This window comes from Labeo rohita, chromosome 5, assembly GCF_022985175.1.
Source record: "Labeo rohita strain BAU-BD-2019 chromosome 5, IGBB_LRoh.1.0, whole genome shotgun sequence".
In the NCBI taxonomy this organism is placed as follows: domain Eukaryota; kingdom Metazoa; phylum Chordata; class Actinopteri; order Cypriniformes; family Cyprinidae; genus Labeo; species Labeo rohita.
Window position 1 is genome coordinate 8,461,679 of NC_066873.1, and position 24,423 is coordinate 8,486,101.

The window sequence follows — 24,423 nt, forward strand, 5'->3', positions numbered from 1 at the left end:
CATTTGGACACACCTTTGTGAGTTTGATAGCTACTGACAATTAAAAGAACACACCTCTGATTATAAGTCATTGCAAAAATGTCACAAGAAAAGTTAGCTCTGAGAAAAAAAAGTCTAGCATTGTTTGTTTAGAGATGGTTTGATATTTTATTGTAATGATTTAGACATTTATAGTCTCTTCAGGCTTAAACTTTAAAGACATACACCGTTTGGGGCCATGGTTGAAACTACGACTACAACAAAACAAAATCAATAAATTGCACTTCTTCCAGGTTCACACTCATAATTTTAGTTTTTATATCATTAATAAATCACACCCATTCAGAACACAGTAATAAATAAATAAAAAAAACCTGTGATTTTTTGCATTCTTTATTTCTGCAAGTAATATTCAGTGCTATCATATTGGCATTTTTGAGTCCTTAGACATAGAAACAGGCAGATAAACAAAGTTGACACTCATGTACAAAGTGTCATGTACAAAGTGACCTTCAAATGGCCTCCAATATCATACTGTTAATTAGACAGCGAGATTTATCTGTAAAATACAGTGCATTTAAAAAGACAATTGCAGCAGTTAAGATAAACATTCCTACATGCAAAACATGAACCCCTGTATATCCACATTACATTCCTTATAAGTGATTATCAGATTATCAAACAGCATTCCCCCATACCATACATTACAAGCATGCTTTAGAGAATATTAAATAGGTTCAAAAAAACTGCTCCATCTTCTTCTATGTGTGTTTAAATCACAGACTTCTTGGTAAAGCACTGAATTTTGAGATGAATTATATTATATTTTTAGATAAAAACCTGATAGTTGTGAATTAATTTAAAGGGAAATTCCTAAATTAGCAGACCTTCATATGAGAAAAGTCTGCTTCAAATGAAAAACATTTTGGCACAAGGGAGTGTTTTTCATTGCACTTTTTGTGTGTTAGATAGGCCTAATATCCCGTTCTCAACACAGAATGAGATGAAAGAAGAAATTACCACATCTCTGTTTGAACAAAGCACAATATGCTTGTTCTCTAAGTTTAAAACAAATTGTTAAGTAGTATTTCTAAAATGTTAATTTTGACTCATGAAGTATAAAAACATGGTATATGATAAGGCATTCTCAGTTGAAGCTTATGTAAAGGTTTAGTTCAATGTCCACATCATTTTCATACCAGTGGATATTATGTAAAAAAAACCTTAGCGAATAAAATGATTTCAGTAAAAAGCAGCACAAATGTGATTTATACAGCTAAAAAGCAAAATATGTCCTTGAAAGCACTATGATAATTTGGCAATTATCTAAAAACAAAAAAGCATGATAACATAAATATTAACTGCCACAGATGTAATGATCACCTGAAGACATTTGGTTCTTCTCATTACCATCCAATGATGTTCATTCACTGTACAAAATCCGAAGCTACGGACTTATCAGATGTTGGCATGGTATGTCACAATGTGGGACGTTTCTATAGACAAACAAGTCTGCATGCAGAAGAACCAAACAAGCCCATCAGTTCTGTCCTTTATGAGGCCCACTGCAAAAAGCAACGTTCCTTTCATGAAGGGAAGAAGTCTGAGTTCCAGTGAGGCTCTGCGGAGATCTAAGAGCCTTCATTCTGAATCTGAGGCTGTTCAGTGTCTGGCTGATCCTCTGCTGTCTTCTCTTTGATAGAGGAGGGGCTGCTGTCGGTTTTGTTGCTGTCTGGGTTGCCGTGGCTTCCTGCGCTGCCCAGTCGAGATGAAGCTACCACCGCTTTGACCGCTGCCTGTGGAAACATAAACACAGGGGTGTCCATTGTTTAGAATTTGTTAACTTTTATATTCAAGCACATTTTGCTGTACTGATTATTATTTGTTAATGTTTGGTTTTGATGAAAACGTACTAATCCTCAGACTTTCCAAGATGTAGATGAGTCTGTTTCTCCATCGAAAAAAATTACTTGCTCACCAATGACCCTCTGCAGTGAATGGGTGCCGTCACAATGAAAGTCCAAACAGCTGATAAAAAACATCTAAATAATCCACAAGTAATCCAAATGACTCCAGTACATCAATTAATGTCTTGAGAAGAAAAAAAGCTGTGTTTGTGAGAAATAAATCCATTATGAAGGCGTTTAATTTTAAAACCTGGCTTCTGATAAACATATGACTCCATAATCTATAACAATCCTTCCTCCAGTGAAAAAGTCTATCCCCTGTTGTCCACGCACATCAGTGTCCATTGACATGTTTAGAACTGTTTGGAGTGTTTTAGCTTGTAAATGGTGCTTATTCTGTGCATATTTCTCACCTGATTAAGACTGGAGAAGCATAATTATGGATAGAGGACTCAGTATTTTAGCCGGAAACAATGATTTGTAGTTGAAAACATCTTAATTTCACTTCCCAATTCATTTATGGATTGTATTACTTGTGGATTATTGTGATGTTTTTATCAGATGCTCCGACGGCACCCATTCTTTATCCATTGGTGAGCAAGTGATGTAATGCTAAATTTCTCCAAATCTGTTCTAATGAAGAAACAAACTAATCTACTTGGATGGCCAGAGCAATCCATTTTCAGCAAACTATATTTTTTGGGTGAACTATTCCTTTAAGGCAGGGGTTCTCTATTCTGCAAAGACACTTTCCTGCAGAGTTTAGCTTCAACCCCAGTCAAACACACTTGAACAAGCTAATCAAGGTCTTCAGGATTACTAGAAAGTTACTGGGAGGTGAGTTTCATCAAGGTTGAAGGCGAACTCTGCAGGAAAGTGGACCTCGAGGGCCTGAGTTTAGAACCCTTGCTTTAAGGACAAGTGAGTTATTTCTAAGCCACAAGGAATAAAAATAACTCATTTTAACATTTTCTAAAGATGTGTGAGTGGTGCTTTAGGTTTTTAGTATGTTGCTATGTGGCAACCTGGGTATTCCAGGTAGTTGCTAAGTGGTTGCTTACTGGCCCAAATGAAATATGCTTATTTCTATGATATTCTGGTCTCTTTTCAGTATAAGTCTATGGGATTTTTCTTACCCAGAGCAACACACTGAGGTTTTTATGCATGTTTAATGAACATATTTTGAAATGCGTGTATCAAATATAATACAGTAGGTCTAAAACCTTCATGAAAATATTCCATTTAGCCAAAAGCCTCATACCTTGAGTTTTCTTCGAGCATTGAACTCCAGGAGTTTCTTCTGAGCTGTATCCATATGGGTGAAGTTAACAGCCTTTCCAGTCACCCAGGGGTGCTGCAGTGCCTGCTGTGTCGTCAGCCGTTTCTTTGGATCCTGGACAATCAGTTTCTTCACCTGTGGAGCAAAGAAAGACAAGTAACACTTTCAGCTTACAATTGTACAACAAATGTGACCCTGGACCTTAAAACCAGTCATAAGGGTCATTTTTTTGAAACTGAGATTTATATATGATCTGAAAACTAAAAAACTAAACTAAACTAAAAATAAATAAGCATCCCATTGATGTATGGTTTGTTAGGATAGGGCAATATTTGTTCGAGGTACAACTGAAAATCTGGAATCTAAGGGTGCAAAAAAATCTAAAAATTAAGAATGTGCCTTTAAAGTTGTCCAGATGAAGTTCTTAGCAATGCATATTACTAATCAAAAATTAAGCTTTGACATATTTACGGTAGTAAATTTCTTAAAAAATATCTTCATGGAATACGATCTTTACTTAATATCCTAATGATTTTTGGAATAAAAGAAAAATCGATCATTTTGTCCCATACAATGTATTGTTGGCTATTGCTACAAATATACCGGTGCTACTTATGACTGGTTTTGTGGTCCAAGGTCACAAATATACAACATTAGCATTCCTGAACATGGAAAATGACTGACAGGCAGAGATGTTTCTGATCCAGAACCTTTCTATCCATGGAACCTTTCCATTGCCAAAAAAAAAAAAAAAAGACAAACATAAAATAAAAAATAAAAAGAAAATAAAATAAATAAAAAGAAAAAAGAAAAGAAAATGGTGTTTACTGAAAGGTTCTTTGTAGAACCCAAAATTCTTAAAAATGCAACATTTAAGAATAATATAGCAATATCTATATGTGAGTTATTTTACTTTGGCTAAGGGGTGTTGTTAGGCACAGCCAGTAGTAGAATATAAAATATAAAATATAAAGCAATGTTGAATTGTGTATATACAGTGGGTACGGAAAGTATTCAGACCCCCTTAAATTTTTCACTCTTTGTTATATTCCAGCCATTTGCTAAAATCATTTAAGTTCATTTTTTTCCTCAATAATGTACACACAGCACCCCATATTGACAGAAAAACACAGAATTGTTGACATTTTGTCAGATTTATTAAAAAAGAAAAACTGAAATATCACATGGTCCTAAGTATTCAGACCCTTTGCTCAGTATTTAGTAGAAGCACCCTTTTGATCTAATACAGCCATGAGTCTTTTTGGGAAAGATGCAACAAGTTTTTCAAACCCCGATTTGGGGATCCTCTGCCATTCCTCTTGCAGATCCTCTTCAGTTCTGTCAGGTTGGATGGTAAACGCTGGTGGACAGCCATTTTTAGGTCTCTCCAGAGATGCCACAGTGATCTTTGAGTTCTTCTTTAGCTCTCTCACCAAGGCTCTTCTCCCCCGATAGCTCAGTTTGGCCGGACGACCAGCTCTAGGAAGGGTCTTCCATTTAAGGATTATGGAGGCCACTGTGCCCTTAGGAACCTTAAGTGCAGCAGAAATTTTTTTGTAACCTTGGCCAGATCTGTGCCTTGCCACAATTCTGTCTCCGAGCTCTTCAGGCAGTTCCTTTGACCTCATGATTCTCATTTGCTCTGACATGCACTGTGAGCTGTAAGGTCTTATATAGACAGGTGTGTGGCTTTCCTAATCAAGTCCAATCAGTATAATCAAACACAGCTGGACTCAAATGAAGGTGTAGAACCATCTCAAGGATGATCAGAAGAAATGGACAGCACCTGAGTTAAATATATGAGTGTCACAGCAAAGGGTCTGAATACTTAGGACCATGTGATATTTCAGTTTTTCTTTTTTAATAAATCTGCAAAAATGTCAACAATTCTGTGTTTTTCTGTCAATATGGGGTGCTGTGTGTACATTAATGAGGGAAAAAAAATGAACTTAAAAGATTTTAGCAAATGGCTGCAATATAACAAAGAGTGAAAAATTTAAGGGGGTCTGAATACTTTCCGTACCCACTGTATATATATATATATATATATATACACACACACACACACACACACACACACACCTCTAAATAATTCCTCCACAAAGTTATGTAGTTCATTAGCATAACTGTAGGCAGTTTACTGTTGCCAAGCAATGTAGCGACTTGGTGTACTGAAATAGAACTGAACTGATGTGAGCTCACAGGTGAGCATTTATTTTACAGCAGTGAACGCAGATCATCTGAACTCATTTGAACTATTTTAAAGTACTAAACATAACATACAGCAGATAACAAAATGACTTAAAACGCATCAAAAAAGGTTCTTCTGTGTGTGTTCTGGTATATATGTTTTTGGGGACAAATGTGTATAATGACACGGATATTACAACGTAAACATGGTTAATGAGGACACCTCCTGTGTCCTTGTAAATGAAATGTCTTAAAAAACATACTAAACTGTGTTTTTTTGTTGTTGTTGTGGTTGTTTGTTTTTTGTTTTGTTTTTGAAAATCTAAAAATGCAGAAAATTTGACGTTAGTGGTAGGGTTAGGTGTAGGTTTAGAGAAAGGGGATAGAAAATACAGTTTGCACAGTATAAAAACCATTACGCATATAGTTCCCATAAACCACATAGTAAACTCTCTCTCTGTGTGTGTGTGTGTGTGTGTGTGTGTGTTTGTATACTTCAGGATTTCACAGGGGTTAATAGGGAATTTATATATGTATACAGAGATTTACTCACAAGGTCCTTGGCATTGAGAGACACATTGTCCCACCAGGGGGAGACAAATTCATATTCACAGTTCAGAATACGTTTAAACATGTACTGGTCTCCTCTGTCATCAAAAAAGGGCTCAAAACCACATAACCTGTACAGAGAACAGAAAACAAAAACAGTTTTAATAGCAAGTTCACCTCTATAAATTGACATTAAACTAATTTCCAAAGCCAATACAAATTACAAAGTAAATACATGCAGAAAAAAACTAAACTATTATTATTATATTATATACAATAATGCTAAATATTTCACATATTGAGAAAATTACTTATTAATAGCTATTAATCACCTACAAGACAAGTGTTTGCATATTATGACCGTGTGCTCTTAATAGTAAAGATTTTACATTATCACTGAGACATTTTCTGTTTTTAATTTGTGCGACTTTGGTTTTAAGATTATTTAAATGTTTAATGTTTCGAAAAAAGTCTCACTGAGGCTGTATTTATTTGATCAATAATACAGTGAAAACAATAATATTGTAAAATATTACTACAATTTAAAAGATCTGTTTTCTGTTTTAATTAATTTTAAAATGCCCATTATTCCTGTGATGCAAAGCTGAATTTCAGTAGCCATTACTGCAGTCTTTAGTGTCACATATTCCTTCAGATTTCATTCTAATATTGTGATTATTATCGTCTAATCATCTGATTATTATCATCATATCATCTGTTGTCTGAAAAGTGTAAAAATACAGACATTCAGCAAATAACAACCTAAATTTCAGTCAGTCACTTACAAATGAGTGAAATGGGATTTTTGAGTAGAGTTTTAGTTTAGTTTTTTGTCAGACTTTCTTAGAATCTTCGTTTTCGTGAAAAAAAAAAAAAAAACTACATCCAGTTCCTGGAATTACACCCAAAAGTTCAAAACGTGCTTCACACTTTTCAGCAGTGAGGCTGATCTGAGACAAAACCAGCGATTCGCGTTTGATACGACAGAGAGATTGAATGACTAAGCACAGCATTCTTGTGAAAGAATAACTTTAGACAAGTATGTTGTGTCACTCACAAAATGTACGTGATAACTCCCACAGACCACATGTCAACCTCAGGGCCATAGGCACATCCCCGCAAAATCTCAGGAGCTGAGGGAGAGAAAGACAGAACATCAGAAGAAAAGAATAAAGGGGGGAGGTGACACTCTGCTGCACTGATGCTGTAAAAAGACTACATCTGTTCTGTAATTCTCTTTGTGCAACTGATGGCCACAGATGGTGCTCTGTTAAAAAAACTCCTCTTTAATGAACTCACCACAATAGCCGGGAGTCCCACACACAGTCTTCATTGTAACCTGATCGTCTACAATTTTCGACAAACCAAAATCCGCTGTAAAGATAAATCAACAGTTTTTACATTTTCTGAGAAGATGCTTGCTAACACAAAACTTAGGTAGGTAGCAGTGTTGGGAAGGTTACTTTGGAAATGTAATAGGTTACAGATTACTTTAAGTTACTCTATTTAAAATGTAATAACTAGTGTAACTTTTCAGTTACTTTCTAAAAGTAATGTACCTTATTACATTTGATTACTTTTCAAAATTTCTAATATTTTCAACTGTTAATCATTTTGAAACATTTAAACCAGGCAGAGTTAACCTTACAGTAGCACTCAACACTGATTACTATCAGATTTTAAAAATCATTTATCACTTGAATTAAGATTATAACAAGTAAGGGATAATATTCATCTTTATTTTGCAATATCAACTGGCTGGATGTACATTATCCGACTTATTACACAGCTGCTTGCCACAAAAGTAAATAATTAGACACAAAACACTGGTCCGAGTTGAAATATTTGAACGCAAAGCTTCCATGAAGAAATCAGTTGCTAGCAAGTGGCAAGTTGACAGAATTAAGAAATCCTACACATAATACTGAATTGAGTTTTAATATTTTGTTAGCTAACCAAACGCAAAGCTTCCACCAAGAAAAGCTATCAAGCGTATAGCACCAACTTAAGTTGCCTGAATGAGTCTGAGTTATTGGCTTTTACCATTTGTTATCGGGGAATAACATATCTTGGAATGTCATGACTGACCAATCAGAATCAATCATTCCACAGAGCCATGTAATAATTTAATTTAAAGCACAGCCAAACAAATTTAGACTTAACATCTCTTATTTACTTTGAGATCACTCTGAGGTTAAATACAAATTTAAAATTATAACAAGAAATAGTTTAATAGCTATGATACTGGTTTTGAAATCAAATATTTGCATAAATATGGCAGGAACCCCTGGCATCTAACAATGCCTTGGGAAAAGAAACTATTAATCTTAAAAAATAAAGTATATGCATAAACCCAAATAGGAAATAAAACAGGTAAGCGTAAGCATGTCGTCGCCTTAGAATTATAAGGTTCTATCTTCATATATATTCTGGAAAGAAGTCAATTAAATCTGTATGTGGTTGTTTGTGGAAAAATTCAGATGTAACCCCCTTTGTAATCATTAACATTTTCAAAAGTAACTGTAATTTAATTACACATTTTTTCTCAGTAACTGTAACTAATTACAGTTACATTTATTTTGTAATTAAATTATGTAATTCCATTACATATCAGTCAACATGTTCTCACTCCTAACTCATCACATATTGACACTTGTTCAGGACCCTTTGGCGTCACTTTTTGACATATAGGGTCCTTCATTTCTTTAAATAAGAAACCCTTGGTGTCATGATGCTGATGCAAAAGGCACTGGGAATTTTATTGTCATGATTAAATTATACATTGGATAATAATATTGCCTAACATATATGTTGGGGTGTGATTTTTTAAATGTAAACAAGTTTCACTTTTTATTATTTACACATTTACGAGCATGTAACCCAACCCCTGCCCCTAAACCTACCATTTGTCAATAAAACACAAGATATAACCGGCAGATACAGCTACAGTCATAATTTATTCAAAAAGAATATTCCAAGTCTTCCGAGGCAAAACGACTGATTTGTGAGAGGAATAGATGCGACCCGTCTCCGTCCACTGTAAAGCTCAGTCTGTTTGTGCGTAAATAAATTCAAAAAAGGCCGCCCGCCAGAGGAAGCATTACCTCAGCCTTGGTTGTGACATGCCATTGGCTCTCGTGTGTTTCGTGACCGATTGCGTCATGATTCGGGACTATCTTTCTGAATGAGATGTGAACGTGTTAACGGAGCAGAATCATTTTTAGCCAATAAAACCTTATGTTTTACTTTCTTCTTCGCATTAAGATATAGTATGGCTTCAGAAGACTCGGAATGCAACACAACTTGTTTGTAATGTTTTTATATTGCTTGTTTATGGTCAGTTAATAAATACCTGTGACTGTAATTATATTTGTCTGTTACGTGTTTTATATTGTTCAGTTTAGGGTAAGGGTGGGTTTAGGTGCTCCAATGAAAGAATACATTTATATAAAATTATTAATATTTTTACAAATGCATGCAAACCATTAAATTAAGACAAACAACTGAAATCAATGGAAGACCCTGCACGTCTAAAAGTGACACTAAAGGGGTACCTTGAACGTCAAAAAGCAACGCCAAAGAGTCCTTACCAAGTGTCAATATGTGACAAGTTGGGAGTGAGAACGTGTTGAATTAGTTACTCCCCAACATTGGTAGGTAGTAGAGCAACGCTAAGCAGCTGATGGGCTGTTCTGGGTGGTTGCTAGGTGTTTGCTTAAGATATTATGGGCCCCAGATATGATTAGTCCCTTCTTCAATGGAAGTCTATTGAGGTATATCTCATGACATGTCGAGGGCAGATCATATTTTACAGCAGAAATGTACAATGAATTGTTTTATGCTGATTTAAATTAAAATGAAGTATAAGGTTAAAATAAAACATTGTTTTAGTGTTTTTATTGTTTTTTTTAAATCATGATATATTATTATTATCCTTCCTTTAAAGTTGAAAGTGAATGATCCTCTATTGTATAACAGGATCATGTTGCTTGTTTGCAAGTTATTTCGCAAACAATATACATTTAGCTAAGCTGCAGTTCTCCTATCAGGCAAATGAAAAGCCAGCCTTACCTATTTTGAGCGGCGCATCTGGCGCTGAGGTGGCGTACAGCAGGTTCTCAGGTTTCAGGTCTCTGTGCACTACACCATTCTCATGCAGGTACTGCAAACAGACATGTAGACACAGGGGGGTTGCCTCTGATTAATCTGAGGTGTACACAGGCATGTGTGATTGTACAATATAGTGACACTAATTAACACGTGTTGCTTGCACCATTATGTGTGTAATAATAGTTATAGTTTTCAAATTCATATGGGAATCTCCTCTGTGGTTAGTAAAGAAATTGATCTGGGCCTGATAATGAGCAAAATGAAGTAAAGGACCAAGCCATTTTCATTTTACAGAGCTTACAAGGCAGCACTGTATTAATATTCCTCAAACATGATATAATTTTTTGATATGTTATATGTATATATGTTATATGTATATATTGTATTTGCCCTGTTTTTGATGTATTTATTTTTAATTGTTGATTGTAAAGCATGGAATATGTATATATATGTATATATGTATAGATATATATATATATACAATTGAATCAAAATTATTCAACCCCCTAAAGACTGCAATAATTTACAAATACTAGCTTTTCTGAAGATTCAGGACTTTATAAAATTTGCATCTACAACAGTTTACTGCCATATTAAAAGTGATAATGTCAATATAGAACGTAATGTTTTTGAGGTATAGGGTTAGGGCTAGGGTTAGCTGTTTAAATCATTATTTTTATGGTAGGGAACAAAATTGTAACACAATTAAGCCTTTAGAAACTCTATTTAAAAAAAAAAAAAAAAAAAAAAAAAAAACAGAATTAGCTTGGGCTATTACACATACGTACATTTAGCCCATGCATGTGCTGAAATTGAGTAGCAAATATGGTAAAGTCAAGCTCCTACAAAAAGCTATAAAGAACAAATAGTTTTATTATATTAGAAAGTCTAAGGCTACATGAAGATTTCTAAGACATTAAAAGTTCCAAGAGACACAGCTTGCAGCCATAAAATGTTTGATTAGAGCAACTGAGAAAAATCTGCATGTACAGCAAAGACTTAAAGATGACCCGACGAAAAGAGGAAAAACATTTCAATACAGTGTATGAGAAGAACACTAGACAAGTATGGCCTTCATGTTGAGGCTTCTTGTGCAAAACCACTCTTGACCAAGATAAACAAAAAGGCTGACTTGAAGATGCTAAAATTCATGTGGGTAGACCTGTGGAGTTTTGGAAGAAAGTTTTATGGAGTGATGTGACCAACCTGGAACTTTTTGGACCTATGGATCAGTGGTACGTCTGGTGCAAAAAAAGGAAAAGCTTATTAAGCAGAAGAACACCATCTCCATGGTCAAACATGGCCATGGCCATGGAAAACATGACCGTATGAAGGATATCATGGATTCTTTGAAGTATCAGGTCATTTTGGCAGGAATTGTGATGCCTTTGGTGCAATGACTGAAGCTAACGACCAATGGATTTTCCTGCAGGACAATTATCCCAAAGTATACAACCAAATCTACTTATGCTTGCTTCAGAAATCAGTCATAGATTCTTGATGTTCTTGAGTGGCCTGTTCAGTCTCCAGATTTAATTCTCACAGAAAATATTTTGAATTTGAAAAAAGCAGTGGCAATGTGAAAACAAACGATTAGCAGTGATCTGAAAGCTTTTCCATGCGAGGAATGGGCCAAGATTACAGTAGAGAGGTGACAGAAGCTTCTAAGCACTTCCAAGCAGAGTTTATTGGTGGTTTTAAAGAAAAAAAGCTTCTGCACTAAATCTCTTACTTTTGAGGGCTGAATAATTTTGAACATGAATGTTTAGAGCCAACATGATTTTCTTTTGCATCATTCATCAACATGTCAGAGGGGTTGAATAATTTCAATTGCAACTATATATATATATATATATATACACACACACACACACACACACACACCCTTATCCATAATTCCGTATATCTGTCCTCTTTGTCATTGTTTTTACAACAACACGGCAAAATTATTACGGTAAATACATTTAATATATAAATAATGTATGCATTAAAGGGTTAGAAAACTTAAATAATAATTTTTTTTATAAAATGTTAAAATGTGTACCACTTACAGTCATGATGACACTCATGTACATTTAATATTATATAATATTTAATATTAATATTACATTATTATTAATAGTATATGATATTTGTCTTCTTTTTTGTAAACTGTTAAAATGATTTTTGATTAAAAAAAAAACAAAAAAAACAAAGCTTACTGTACGTTTGTACATTTTACAAGACAATATGATTTTTAAAAGACAAATACAAGGGTAACACAGATTAGGAAACACAATTCATTATTAACTAAGAGTTTTCCCACAATAAACTTCTAATTTGCTGCTTATTTTAGTTCTTAAGGTAATTGTTACGTTTGGGTATGGGGTAGAATTAAGGGATCTCGAATATGGTAATGTAAAATAATGCTTTATGACTACTAATAAACAGCAAATATGCATGCTAATAAGCAACTAGTTAATAGTGAGAATTGGTCCTTAAAATGAAGTGTTACCAATACAATCTTCTTCATTTCATGTTTAATTTAATTTAATGTTTGTGTCATCAATACGGTGCAGATTTTTTGTATTTACATAAGAAATTTACTAGCAGTTTTTGATGAATATTGTTCCTATGCCATGAGTACCATTTGCATATCAGAAATATGATTGGTGGCACAGAAAGGAAATAAAAAGAAATAAAAAGGTAATTGCTACAGAATACACATTCTCTGAAAGTGTAGAATCAGCTTTACTGATGACTATGCAGAAAAACACGTACTACTTTTTAACATACTTAATACGTCATTATACTTAGTTATGAAGGCCAAAACCTGAACTTCTCCTCAACCTTAAATGCTATTTTTGTTGCTTTACAAGCACTGCTATTTACTTCCGAAAATGCAAATCTAGTTTAGATACCCTGATTTGAAAGTCTAATTAATTTTACTTGGTAAAACCTCTAAATTTCAAATGTCTAAGTATAACAGGGAGCACTCCAACAATATCCATATCTCACACAAAACAATGCAAATCTCTTATCAAAAAAAAAAAAAAAAAAACTGCTGTTTTACTGCTTAAGGAATAGTTTAACCAAAAATGAAAATTCTGCCATCATTTACTCACCCTCATTTTGTTCCAAACCTGTATGCATTTCTTTCTTTTGCTGAACAACACAAGAAGATTTTTTGAAGAATGTGAGTAACCAGACAGTTTCTGGTTCCCTTTGACTTCCATTGTACTTTTTCCCCTACTATGGGGAGTCAGTGGGGACCAGCAACTGTTTGGTTACCCAGATTCTTCAAAATATAGAAGAAAGAAACTCACACAGGTTTGGAACAACACGAAGGAAACATTTGAGGGAACCATCCCTTAAGGCATCATTTGAGCAAATATGCCCAAAATACTTTCAAATAATTTGGCATGATGATTGTGGGTGATTGTGCTAAAGTCTACTAAGGTATTCTATACAATCTTTTTAGCACTATTAAATTGCTAGGTATTTCTAGGTTGTTGCTAGGTGGGTGAGGTCATTTCATGTCCATAAAACAATCGACTAGTTGCACCAGAGTTTAAAACTTTGTTCAAATCGCTATTTTTCAGTATGAGCAATGCTGAAAGTGACGCTTGCCTTAGCAAACACCACTAATTAGACCAACATCCATCGTTCACAACAGATCTGTGTTTATAATCAGCCCGACACACTTGCCAGTGCCTTGGTGAGTGTTACCACGGAAACTCATTAAACAGAGTAGCACGGGCCATAAGTCTGCCTGGTTACAGAGAAACGGCACATGGTCACTATCTAACGTGCTACCGTGTGAACTGATGAACGTGATAGAGAACTAACCTGAGGAAGATGTGTATGATGTTTTTAACACCATAAAATTTATTTCTGTTTGCTAAGGCAAGTATCACTATTACTCTTAGTCAGACATAATTATTAAAGCAATTTTGACTTGGACAGTAAGCAATCTCCTAGTAACCATGCAGAACAAGCAAGCAACTGTATGGCTACATGCTATATGCTCTTAAAAATAAAGGTTCTTTATTGGCATCAATGGTTCCATGAGGAACCATGAACATCCATGGAACCTTTCACAAAGTTTCTTTATAGCCAAAAAAGGTTCTTTAATTTTTTAAAATATAATTTTTTTTAACAGGGTTCTTTTAAGAACTGTTCACTGAAATGCTCCTTGGGGATCCATAAATGGTTCTTCTATGCCATCACTGCAAAAACACCCTTTTGGAACCTTTATTTTTAAGAGTGTTGAGCACAACAGTCTGATTCTGGAGTAAAAATCCCATTCATTTTCCTCACAGTAAAATATAAACCATTGAGACACACCTACTGTGAGCTGCGAGGTTGTAAGTGGATGCTACATGCTTTTGTTAAAGCCATCAGCCCACAATATTTCAACTTTTGGAAAAAAGCTGAATTCCAGCTGAAAGCCTACATTACTGATAATTCTACAGAGATTATCCTGCAATCAGAGCAAATCAAACCTTCAGCTTCTACCCACTCCCATGAAGCGCTGCAAATGACACTCTAGTTTTATATGTGATTACTTTCTATAAAAAAGTCTTTCAAACTCTTTCAAATTTCATCACTTTTTCAGGAAATTCAAATAATAAATGCAGTTTTGAGGCTCTTTGATGTGGTGTGACATAACTGTAGGTGCCTCAGTTCAATCGGCAGCACAGATTGCGAGTGAACACGATCATCCCTTCTTCCTTACTACTAGTTATAGCACGAAATAAACATGAATGAACATTTCATGGCTTATGTAATTACTCAATCAGTGTTTAAAGGTATATTTACTTCAGGCAAATAATTCAGTGTCCACAGCTCATTTGTTCGCTAGAGAAATTACGTCTAGAGAAGAGCTAAAAATTTTGCTAAAAATTAGTCTATATATTCATTATATTTTACGTAACCTGTTTAGTAATTAATTTTTTGGTAGTTTATATATGTTTATAGCCATGAAAACATGTTATGGCAGCCCCTGTCAGGAATGTGGACCTGTTTTGTTGTGTTTTCACCCCTGTTTCTGTTCCTGTGTATATGGTCATGTTCCTGTTCTCGTTTAGTCTGATATGTGTCATTCTGTGCACCTGTGTTCTCCCCATTAGCCCGTGTATTTAAGTTCCAGTCTGTGAGTTCTGTCTTTGTCGGGTCTACCAAGTTGTGTGTCTGCTCCTGTTTCCTGTATGGATTTACCCTGCACTTTTGGATTTATTAAAGACTTTTCGCTTATCCACGTCTCCATTGTTCCTCCCAGCACAGTTCACGACAGAAGACCCAACCAACAAACAGTACTACTGCATGTTCCCCCCCCCCCCATGTTTGTTTAGATATTTTATTTAGTGTTTTTTGTTTCCGTTGTTCCCTATGGATCCCCTTGCCCACCCTGAATGCCTCCTCCTCCCGCTGGAGCAAGGGGAAAAAAACGCTCGAGGGCTATAACAGACTGTTCCTGCTCCTCATGAGTCTCACCAGCTACCCGGACAACACGCTCTGTGTGTTCTACGACACCAGTTTGAACCCCGTGTGCAGAGCGCCGTCGTCCGAGGATGGTCCTCGAGCAAATTTTGCCACCTTTGTGGAGTGGACACTCCCGACCCAGTGCCCAGCCCACCACCTCCCCACAGTGCGGAGTATCAGGCTGAGCCCACCGATGAGGATGAGCCATCGGCCCCCCCTTGCGACTGACAAGCCATCGCCGCAAGGAGCAACGGAGCTGAGGATTGTCATGGAGTCAGAGCTGCGTGTGCCGTCAGACCAGGTTAGAGAGCCGGCAACTACGCTTGCCACAAGAGAGAAAGCCGTGCCCAGTGAGATCGCGGAGTGGAGCTCCGCCTACTGCAACATGGCTAAGGGTGAGCTGTCTATGGATCTGGGTAAAGGGAAAGCAGGAAGAGACTTTATTGACTGGTATGCTGACCTGCCCCCTGTCCTCCCTCCCTCTTTGGAGCCTTCTGTCACCCCTGTTTCCACATCCAGCCCAGAGGGCTGTGGTTCCCACGTCTTGCCTAGAGAGGGCTCCGGTTTCCACGTCCAGCTTAGAGGGGGCTCCTATTCCCAAGTTAAGCCCAGAGAGGGCTCCTGTTTCCACATCCAGCTTAGAGGGGGCTCCTATTCCCAAGTTAAACCCAGAGAGGGCTCCTGTTTCCAAGTCAAGCCCAAAGAGAGACTTTGTTCCTAAGTCCTGTCAAGAGAGGGTTTCTGTCCCCTAGGGCAGTCCCGAGAGCCTGCACTGTAAAATCCAATAGTGTACCTTACTTGTATATAATCAGTTATCTTTACTTAGTTGCACTACTTACTAGGTTTTATCAAGTTACAGCTAATTTCAAGGCGAAAAAAACAGTTTACTTGCTGCTTTGAGTAAGGCTTACTTAAAATATTCAAGTAGTCACAACAAAACCAATGACATGAATACACCAGTGAGAGGCAGCAGTGCGCTAATGTGTTGCTAATGTGTTGCTAATGTGCAACAAAACCACAGAAGAAGAAATTAGGACAGTTAGAGCATGCGCAACAAGCAATGTTTTGAATTTGTGCTGACATCGGTTGGCTCCAGCTAATTGGCGAAGAATTTGCTGAAACTGGGAAAAGAAGCAGAGACTGTTTGCATTTTTACCTCTGGACAAAGACACTAAGGTAAGTTATCAAAAAAATAATTGTGTGTAAATGTGTCTTTTTCTCTGCTGCTAATTTTAACTGACTTAGCCCTATTTTGTGCAAGGGCTGCATGTAAAGTAGACAAAAGACAAGTGATTCTGTTTACACTAGATGCTTTTTTACTGTCACAAATGTAAAACTTTGTAGTTAGTTTTCTGTTTTGCCCAGAGTTGATGCCACAAACCCATGTTGATTTTAAGTTAATTTTTCAATTTACAATTTTATCATCATATATGTTTTAATACATCACAATTATTGCCATTGCATGATTAAACCTTTGTCTCACAGTAATTGTTATTTCTACAGTAATACAGAGGAAATGCTGCTTTTGAATTGATTTTATGACTGTGGCCTCAAATAGATATGTATAGAAATGTGGACACTTTCTTTCTTTCTTTCTTAATGTAACCCTTCTAAAACATGCAACTATCAAGGAATGAATGTGTCTGTAATCTAGAAGCCACAACACTAGTGTAACTTACTTTTATTTGTCATATTTAGGACAAGTGTTTGTGGCAACTGCCTTCTCTGAACAGCAGTCTCATCAGCACAGGCCTCAGTACACTGGAGGTGAGATATTTCAAGCTAATACACAGCAGTACAGCAGTTTTTTTTTTACTCAGTAATCACTGTGCTACACTATTTACAATTTCATTTAAAAAAAGTCTTGCATATGCAGTATACCTCTAACCACTTTTTTTTGCAGATTTAAGAGGACACTTCACACCCTACAACCCCTAAAATGTATGTTGCTACATTAATTGTTTTCAAATTTTTTAAAATAAACAGTTAATGACCTCTTTATTGACACTTTGACAAAAACATTTGTACTGTAACACTTGAATGTCTTAAATTTTTTTTTTTTCTTTTTTTTTTTCTTCTAGAACCCAGATTTGACAGCACTGCACACCCATCTCGGGCCTTCCTGTTTTATTTTGCGATTACCCCAGATACTTCTACTACTAACCCGCTTTGTAAGTTCTAAAAAAAAAAAAAAAAAATACACCTTAAACAAACACTTAATTGTGGGAAAGGTGTCTCATGTTGATGCAGTCTGGACACTAATATGTGTTGGATTGCTGACCATCATTGAAGATGATGTATTTCTCCAAATCTTCTCTGCCTTGACCCTCTGCCTCCCACCTGTTCCTGCCTTCTCCTCCGCTGTCATCTGGCAGCCTCTGTGTGGTGGGCTCACCACGGGTCTGCCAGTCTCCATCGGTGTCATGGCTGAAGTATCCCTTGTCTTCGCCACCAGCCTCAGAGTCTAGGACTCCGCCTCGGCCCGTCGACCCAGTGGCTCCACCATGGCTCCTAGCTCCCTCCTCTCTGCCGTGGCCCGGCAGTTCACTGGCTTTGCTGGGCTCCCTTGTCTCTCCAGCTCCACCTTGGTCTGTCGTCGACCATCCTGCGCCTCGGGACTCGACTCCTGCGGCTTCACCTCGTCCTTCCGGCTCCATGAGGCTCCTCCTTCCCTTCGGCTCCACCTTGGTCCTCTGTCGCTCCGGCTCCCCTGTGGCCTGTCAGATCCACACCTCTATGTCGGTCGCCGGAGCCATCAGTTCCACCTTGACCCTCCGTATCCTCCTCGTTACCCTGGCTCATCGGCTTTCCATCTCCGCCTTGGGCTCCTCCGCCACCTGCTCCATCGCTCAGCCCCCTGGAGTCGTCGGCCCTTCTCCTCCATGACTCCTCCCTACAACGGCTCCACCTTGGAGTTGTTAGCATGGCTGTGGCCCTTCATCTGGTCTGCCCTGGTTCCTCCTTTTTTCCTCCCAAGTTCCCACCCATCCCTCCCTCTGTTATTTCTACGGTGCGAGGATTTCAGGAGGGGGGCGATATGTCAGGAATATGGGCCCGTTTTGTTGTGTTTTCGCCCCTGTTTCTGTTCCTGTGTGCCCTTTTATGGTCACATTCCTGTTCTCGTTTCATCTTAATAGTCATTCTGTGCATGTTCTCCCCATTAGCCCTCATATTTAACTTCCAGCTTGTGAGTTCTGTCTTTGTCAGGTCTACCAAGTTGTGTACGTGTGTCTTTTGTTCCTTGTGTGGATTTACCCTGTACTTTTGGATTTACTAATCCAAGTTTCCGTCATTCCACTCAGCACAGTTCATGACAGTTCATGTAAATAATCATATTTTAACAACAAATTAAATTTAGAAGTTAATGTAAAAACTGCCTTATGTGGAATTTACATGGTTGAATAATTTATATATATATATATTTTTTTTTTATTATTTGAGTGTTGATTATTATTCTGCTTTTCCTCATTACAGTTTACTATACAGTCTTGTACCTTTGTTTTTTTTTGTCCACATTTCAAATTATTTTTTCTTTCAAATCAAAGTTCCTAATGTTGTGATCAACCTCATAGCTGGTTGATTTAGTTCATAGCACTTTTATGAAGATTTTTCCCTAATGGGAAAAACACTTCCAAAACCTCTGAAGCATTCTGGAGGTAACGCATTACAAGTAACACGTTACGTAATCAGATTACTTTTTTCAAGTAACTAGTAAAGATGCTTACTTTTAAATTTACAATGAAAATGTCTGTTACTTTTTCAAATAAGTAACGCATGTTACTTTATTTTCCCATTTATTCACTGACACCTGTCTTGTCCCTGTGTTTGCTATAAGCCGGGATTGAGATGCAGTGGCAGAAGCATGTCCTTCAGCCTAATGCTTATTCATATCCCTTCTGTTTTGAAAAGGAACTTACAGTTGCCAAAAATATAACTTTGGTGTTTTTGTCATTAAAAAACAATTAAACAAGCCCAGCCCAGGTGACAAAAAATAACATAATGCATTACCCTCCATAAAAGAAAGTAGAAACTAAGCAATGCAATTAGTTACTTTTTATGGAGTAACGCAATATTGAAATGTATCACTTTTAAATGTACCTTTTCCCAACACTCCTCTGAACATTCTAGCAAGTTTGTTCATCATTATTTGGAGTATTTACTTTGGTTTACAATTGAACATGCTAAGCTAAAGCTTCCAAAAGGCCTATTATAAACTCAGACCACATCTGTCATCTCTAAATATGGATTGTCAGGTTCAAGTGCTCTCCCATATTATTCACATGGAAAAGATCCAACTTTATACTGACAAATACTTCTCTTAACTGTCAAACTAGTATGCACAACTGCCCATATAAAGGCAGAGTCACCTCAGTCCCCAGTGTAAAAGCATTCTAACTGGTTTGTTTGCAATAGAGCCGCAGAATGATTCCTCAGAGGAGGAGCAGTACAGTGTGCCAGCTTCCCAACACCAATTATTATGGTGACATGAAGGAGTGTTATCTTTTACTGGGGTCCAAGGGGAATACTTCCATCCTGTTTAAAACTCAGTGGAGCTGACACACATAAAGTACATCATCTCTCTCCTTCTCTTCCTCCTCTCATCTGACAAGAGCAGGAGGTCTGTAGCTCGCCACTGCTGCCATCTGTGTCCCCACGCCATGAAGATTATTTTAGCATCTAGCCTCGTTATGTAGGTCCACACAGTTAAAGGTGAAGCGTATCATTTTTTTGTGCCACTAGCGGCTCCAAATGGAATTGCAAAATTAATGATTTTCAAAGTTTAGGTTTTTGGCTTTGTAAAGCCTATTTCACATTGCACCGACAGACGCTGACCAACAGCAACAGAAAAGTTTGGCGGGTTTGGCGGATCAGTGTGTTACCCCTGTCGATGCCTGTTAGCATTAGTCGTCGCTTGTTTTCACAGACTGAACAATTGGCGTTTGTCAGGTCGTGGAATGTGTGAGAATGAGGTATTGTAAACTGGTGATTGTTGGTGTTGGTCGGTGTCTTTCAGTGAAGTGTGAATTAGCCTTAACTCGTTTCAAATAACAGTTTTGCCCAAGATGATTATCTCATTTCTGCGTGAATCTCGCAAGAGTTTTGTGTAGGATGGTTGCTTTCTAGATACAACAGCTGGCTGGGATACATAAAAAATACTGAAATTCTTTGACAGCACCACAGTATTTACGCCTTTCAGCGGAATCTACTGTACCTACAAATGGCTGATTTATAGGTAATAGTTTGAAAAATGACCATTACTATCAAGTGGCTCAAAGATCACATGACAACTAGCAGAATGTACAGTACAAGCAGCTCATTACCAAATAATGAAAGTGGATGTGGACCAACAACACTGTTCTATTACATTTTTGGGAAGCACAAAATAAAGTCATATGGGAGAGTGGGGTAAGTTGAGCCGGTGGGTAAGATGACCCACCTCTTGTATCTTGGCAACTGTACAGATTTTACTGTCATGTGACCATGTATTTTGGAACCACCCATCATTTCTGACAGACTGTGAAAATGAGAAACACATTGGATGACTCAGAGCCATCCATTTACTTCAAAAACAAAGTAAAATGTTAGCATAACAGATGTAATGGCTGTTACATCAACGTTTAAAAATATTTATGATGCATATAGGTGATTAGCGATGTATAAAATCATTTAGCTAAATATTAGCCTGAATTGGTAAGCTAGCTGGAGTCTTCCAAAAAGACAGCTATGGGACAAAGTGTATTAAATGGTGTGGGGTAAATTGAGCCAGCATTTTTACTTACCCCACCATAATGCACTGACGTTAAGTTAAATCTCTAAAGTATAAACTGTTATTTTAATGTGATATTATGCAACTGGTTTAGTTTATCATATATATATATATATATATATACATATGATTTGTAGTTTATTTGATAAGGACAGTGTATAAGTGCACCAAATCCTTCTCTGAGAACCAGAAGATGATTTTCACCACATTATAATAATACATATCTTTCTACCTAGCCTCTAATGGCCTGTTCGACATTGCAGAAAAGCTAACATACCAGGAATCTTTTGACTAAGAGGTTTATTAGTTTCAGTGACATTTATTACTTCATTCTAGTTTTTAATCTGTTTTTGAGAAGGTTACAACTTTGGTGTTCAACATACTTCATTAAAAACTGAAATTTAAACTTCATTTGGTTGGTTTTATGTTGTTTAAGTTAGCTTTGAAAAAAACATGACTGACTGACTTCATAAAAGGAAATTTGATTAATAAATCAGTTTTTTTTAATGGTAAATTATCTTTATAATTTCACATGGATTTGGTTAGTTTACACCCAGATGGTTCATCTTGCCAACTGACTCAGATCAACTTACCCCTAACCTGGGGCAAACTGAGCCACAGTAACACTTTTTTATAAGAAGCCATATTTTTAGAACCCTTTGTCATAGATACATTTTGGTAATTTAAAATGTTAGGAAACATTCTGAAATTACTTCAGATACTTTCGTTGTACTTCTGCCTTATTTTCCTTTATCTTGATGACCACATAAGGTCTCTATATTCCCTTCCCAGGAGAGGTCTGGACAGTACTTTTTTTGAAACAGTTATAAACTTCTATCTGGGCAGAAAAAAAAATCTTAAACAGACAAAACAGTCATCAAAGATGAGTATATTCGGCCCCGAGAGCCAAATATACTCAAAAAGGATATGAATATTAAAAGGTCAGATGTTTTATCAGGGTATTATTATTTTAACATTTAGACACCCATATATGGCAGCCATGTGGCAGTTAAAAGATAGAGTTGAAATGTGGGCCATTTTATTTTTGCCTAAAATAAGTAACTACTAAAAACAATGTACATAACAATCAAAACGCTCCTATCAGAAAACAAAGGTAACTACTAATTTAAAATTTTTAGTTGTCTTTGCCATTTACAAATAAGTTTTCCAATTACAATACTGTTCATTATAAAAATGCTCTTAACATGCTGATTAATAATGTAGATGAAAGAAATGTGTTGTCACAAACCTGGTTAATTTGCTACTTTTTCTTAATTTTTAACTTCTGAGTTTATATATCAGATTTTTTTATTTTTTTACAGAATTGTTGAGTCTGTCTCTCAATTCAGACCTTTTATCCAGAATACTGAGTTTACACATAGCAAATAAAACCTTGGAATTGTGAATATAAACTCACAATTCTGAGAAAGAAGTCTGAATAACTTACATTTGTGAGATATCAACTCAGAATTGTGTTATAACCTTGCAATTCTGAGGTAAAAAGTCTGAATTCTGAGATGTTCAGTCAAAAGTAACCTCGAACTTGTGAGTATTTTGTATTTTGAAGTCAAAATTCTGAGAAAAACATTTTTTTGTGGCAGAAACAGGCTTCTGTAGTATAAAGTGTGCGCTGCCTACAGTAATTTTTACGTAGTAAGTGAAACAGTGTGCAATATTCTACAACAACCATTTTAAACAGTAACATGTTACGTGCTGTCACATAACAAGGTACTATCGTCTTCGTGGCATCAGCTAGTTTTAAACCTTCTCAGCAGCAAAGATTCTCAATTCCAGCAATAAAAAATACATCACCTTTGAGAGCTCCAGACTTCAAAAGGAAAACTGCAAAGATATTGCAAAGTCCCAAGCCACTGAGGACGTCCCAGCCAATCAGACTGGCAGAAATCTACAAAACACAGATCCAGAGGGATGCCACACAGCCTGGCTTTGATGTGACAGACACACATATTCTGCTATTGTGAGGGAAACTGTGAAACTCTTCACACAATAACACGTTAAAAAATGCTCCCTGAAAAGGCGGGTCACTTCAAAAGGTTCACGTTTCCGTTCCTCTGCTCCGTTTTATGCCCCGGTGGGAGCTGGAGAGTTGGTGTTCTCTTACTGCAGCCCACCAACTGAATCCAGTCCATGAGAAATTTGCCCACTTTCTTACTATCTCCTTGGCAACCGCCATCTTTGATGAACTGAGAGCCAGTGGTGGAGAACACACTTTAAACGAAAATGCTTTTAAAATGCATTCATGCAGATGAAGAACAGGCCTACTTTCTAATTCAGGCACCTATATCACTAAGGATACATGGATACATGATGGATATAAATGGAAACTCTGTGCACAAGATATACAGTAGATGATTAAAATAAGCCTCATTATACATGAACTAACAAACAAAACACAAGGATGGCAGGGGGAAAGAGAGAGAAAGAGATATGGAACGGCTTACTCATTCCAGAAGAAAAAAAACAATAAATGGTCTCCTGTGGTCTTCATATGCAATCTAGATCCACTTAAGATGACTTCATACTGGAAAAAGGATTCTCTTTCCACTAATAATGATTTCACTGTTGATCTAATGTGTGCACGTAAGGTCGATGGACACAAATATTAAAGCCTAAGATTTGCTTGAGATACACAGTAATACTGGTTGCTAATGTGGTTTCAACACTCTGATAATGCATTCTGACCCAAGTCAAATAAACCCACTACCAAGTCTTCATGATTTTGGTCTCTAGAAAGAATAGCTAGGGTATCCCAAGGTCTATTTACACCTGAAATAGCAAGGTAAATGGAATCCTAGGTCATCTTGCTGCTCATAATTTACCCGGGGTTAACGATAAATTTAAGGTATTCATAAACTGACGTTTCACACTGTACAGTGTTCTGAAACCTTGGGTTAACATTCTTATTTGCATATTTGTAGTGTCAGTGTCATTGGATGAATGCAGCATGCAATGTGTTTACATTGCATATCCTTGTATTATATATTGCAGACAGTACATACTATAAAGTTTTCTAGAATGGACTATGCATTGGACTATTAAAGGGTTCATCAGATGCAAAGTTCACTTTTACTTGTTGTTTGAACATTAATGTGAGTTGGCAGTGTATCTACACATCTACTCTATAATGATAAAAATCCATGCAGTGGTTTTTAATTAAT

At 36.7% G+C, this 24,423-nt stretch overlaps 1 protein-coding gene across 1 annotated transcript in view; it reads right to left on the reverse strand.

Annotated features, from left to right (window-relative positions):
• Nucleotides 1-356: 356 nt before the first annotated feature.
• camk4 (calcium/calmodulin-dependent protein kinase IV) overlaps nucleotides 357-24,423 on the reverse strand; it is a 46,748-nt gene continuing 22,681 nt past the window's right edge. The window contains exons 7-12 of the mRNA XM_051110479.1: nucleotides 9,976-10,066; nucleotides 7,204-7,278; nucleotides 6,962-7,037; nucleotides 5,909-6,035; nucleotides 3,148-3,300; nucleotides 357-1,775 (exon numbers count right to left, since the gene is read on the reverse strand). Coding sequence (XP_050966436.1) covers nucleotides 1,611-1,775; nucleotides 3,148-3,300; nucleotides 5,909-6,035; nucleotides 6,962-7,037; nucleotides 7,204-7,278; nucleotides 9,976-10,066 — 687 coding nt within the window. The 3' untranslated portion in view covers nucleotides 357-1,610. The remainder of the gene's footprint in view (nucleotides 1,776-3,147; nucleotides 3,301-5,908; nucleotides 6,036-6,961; nucleotides 7,038-7,203; nucleotides 7,279-9,975; nucleotides 10,067-24,423) is intronic.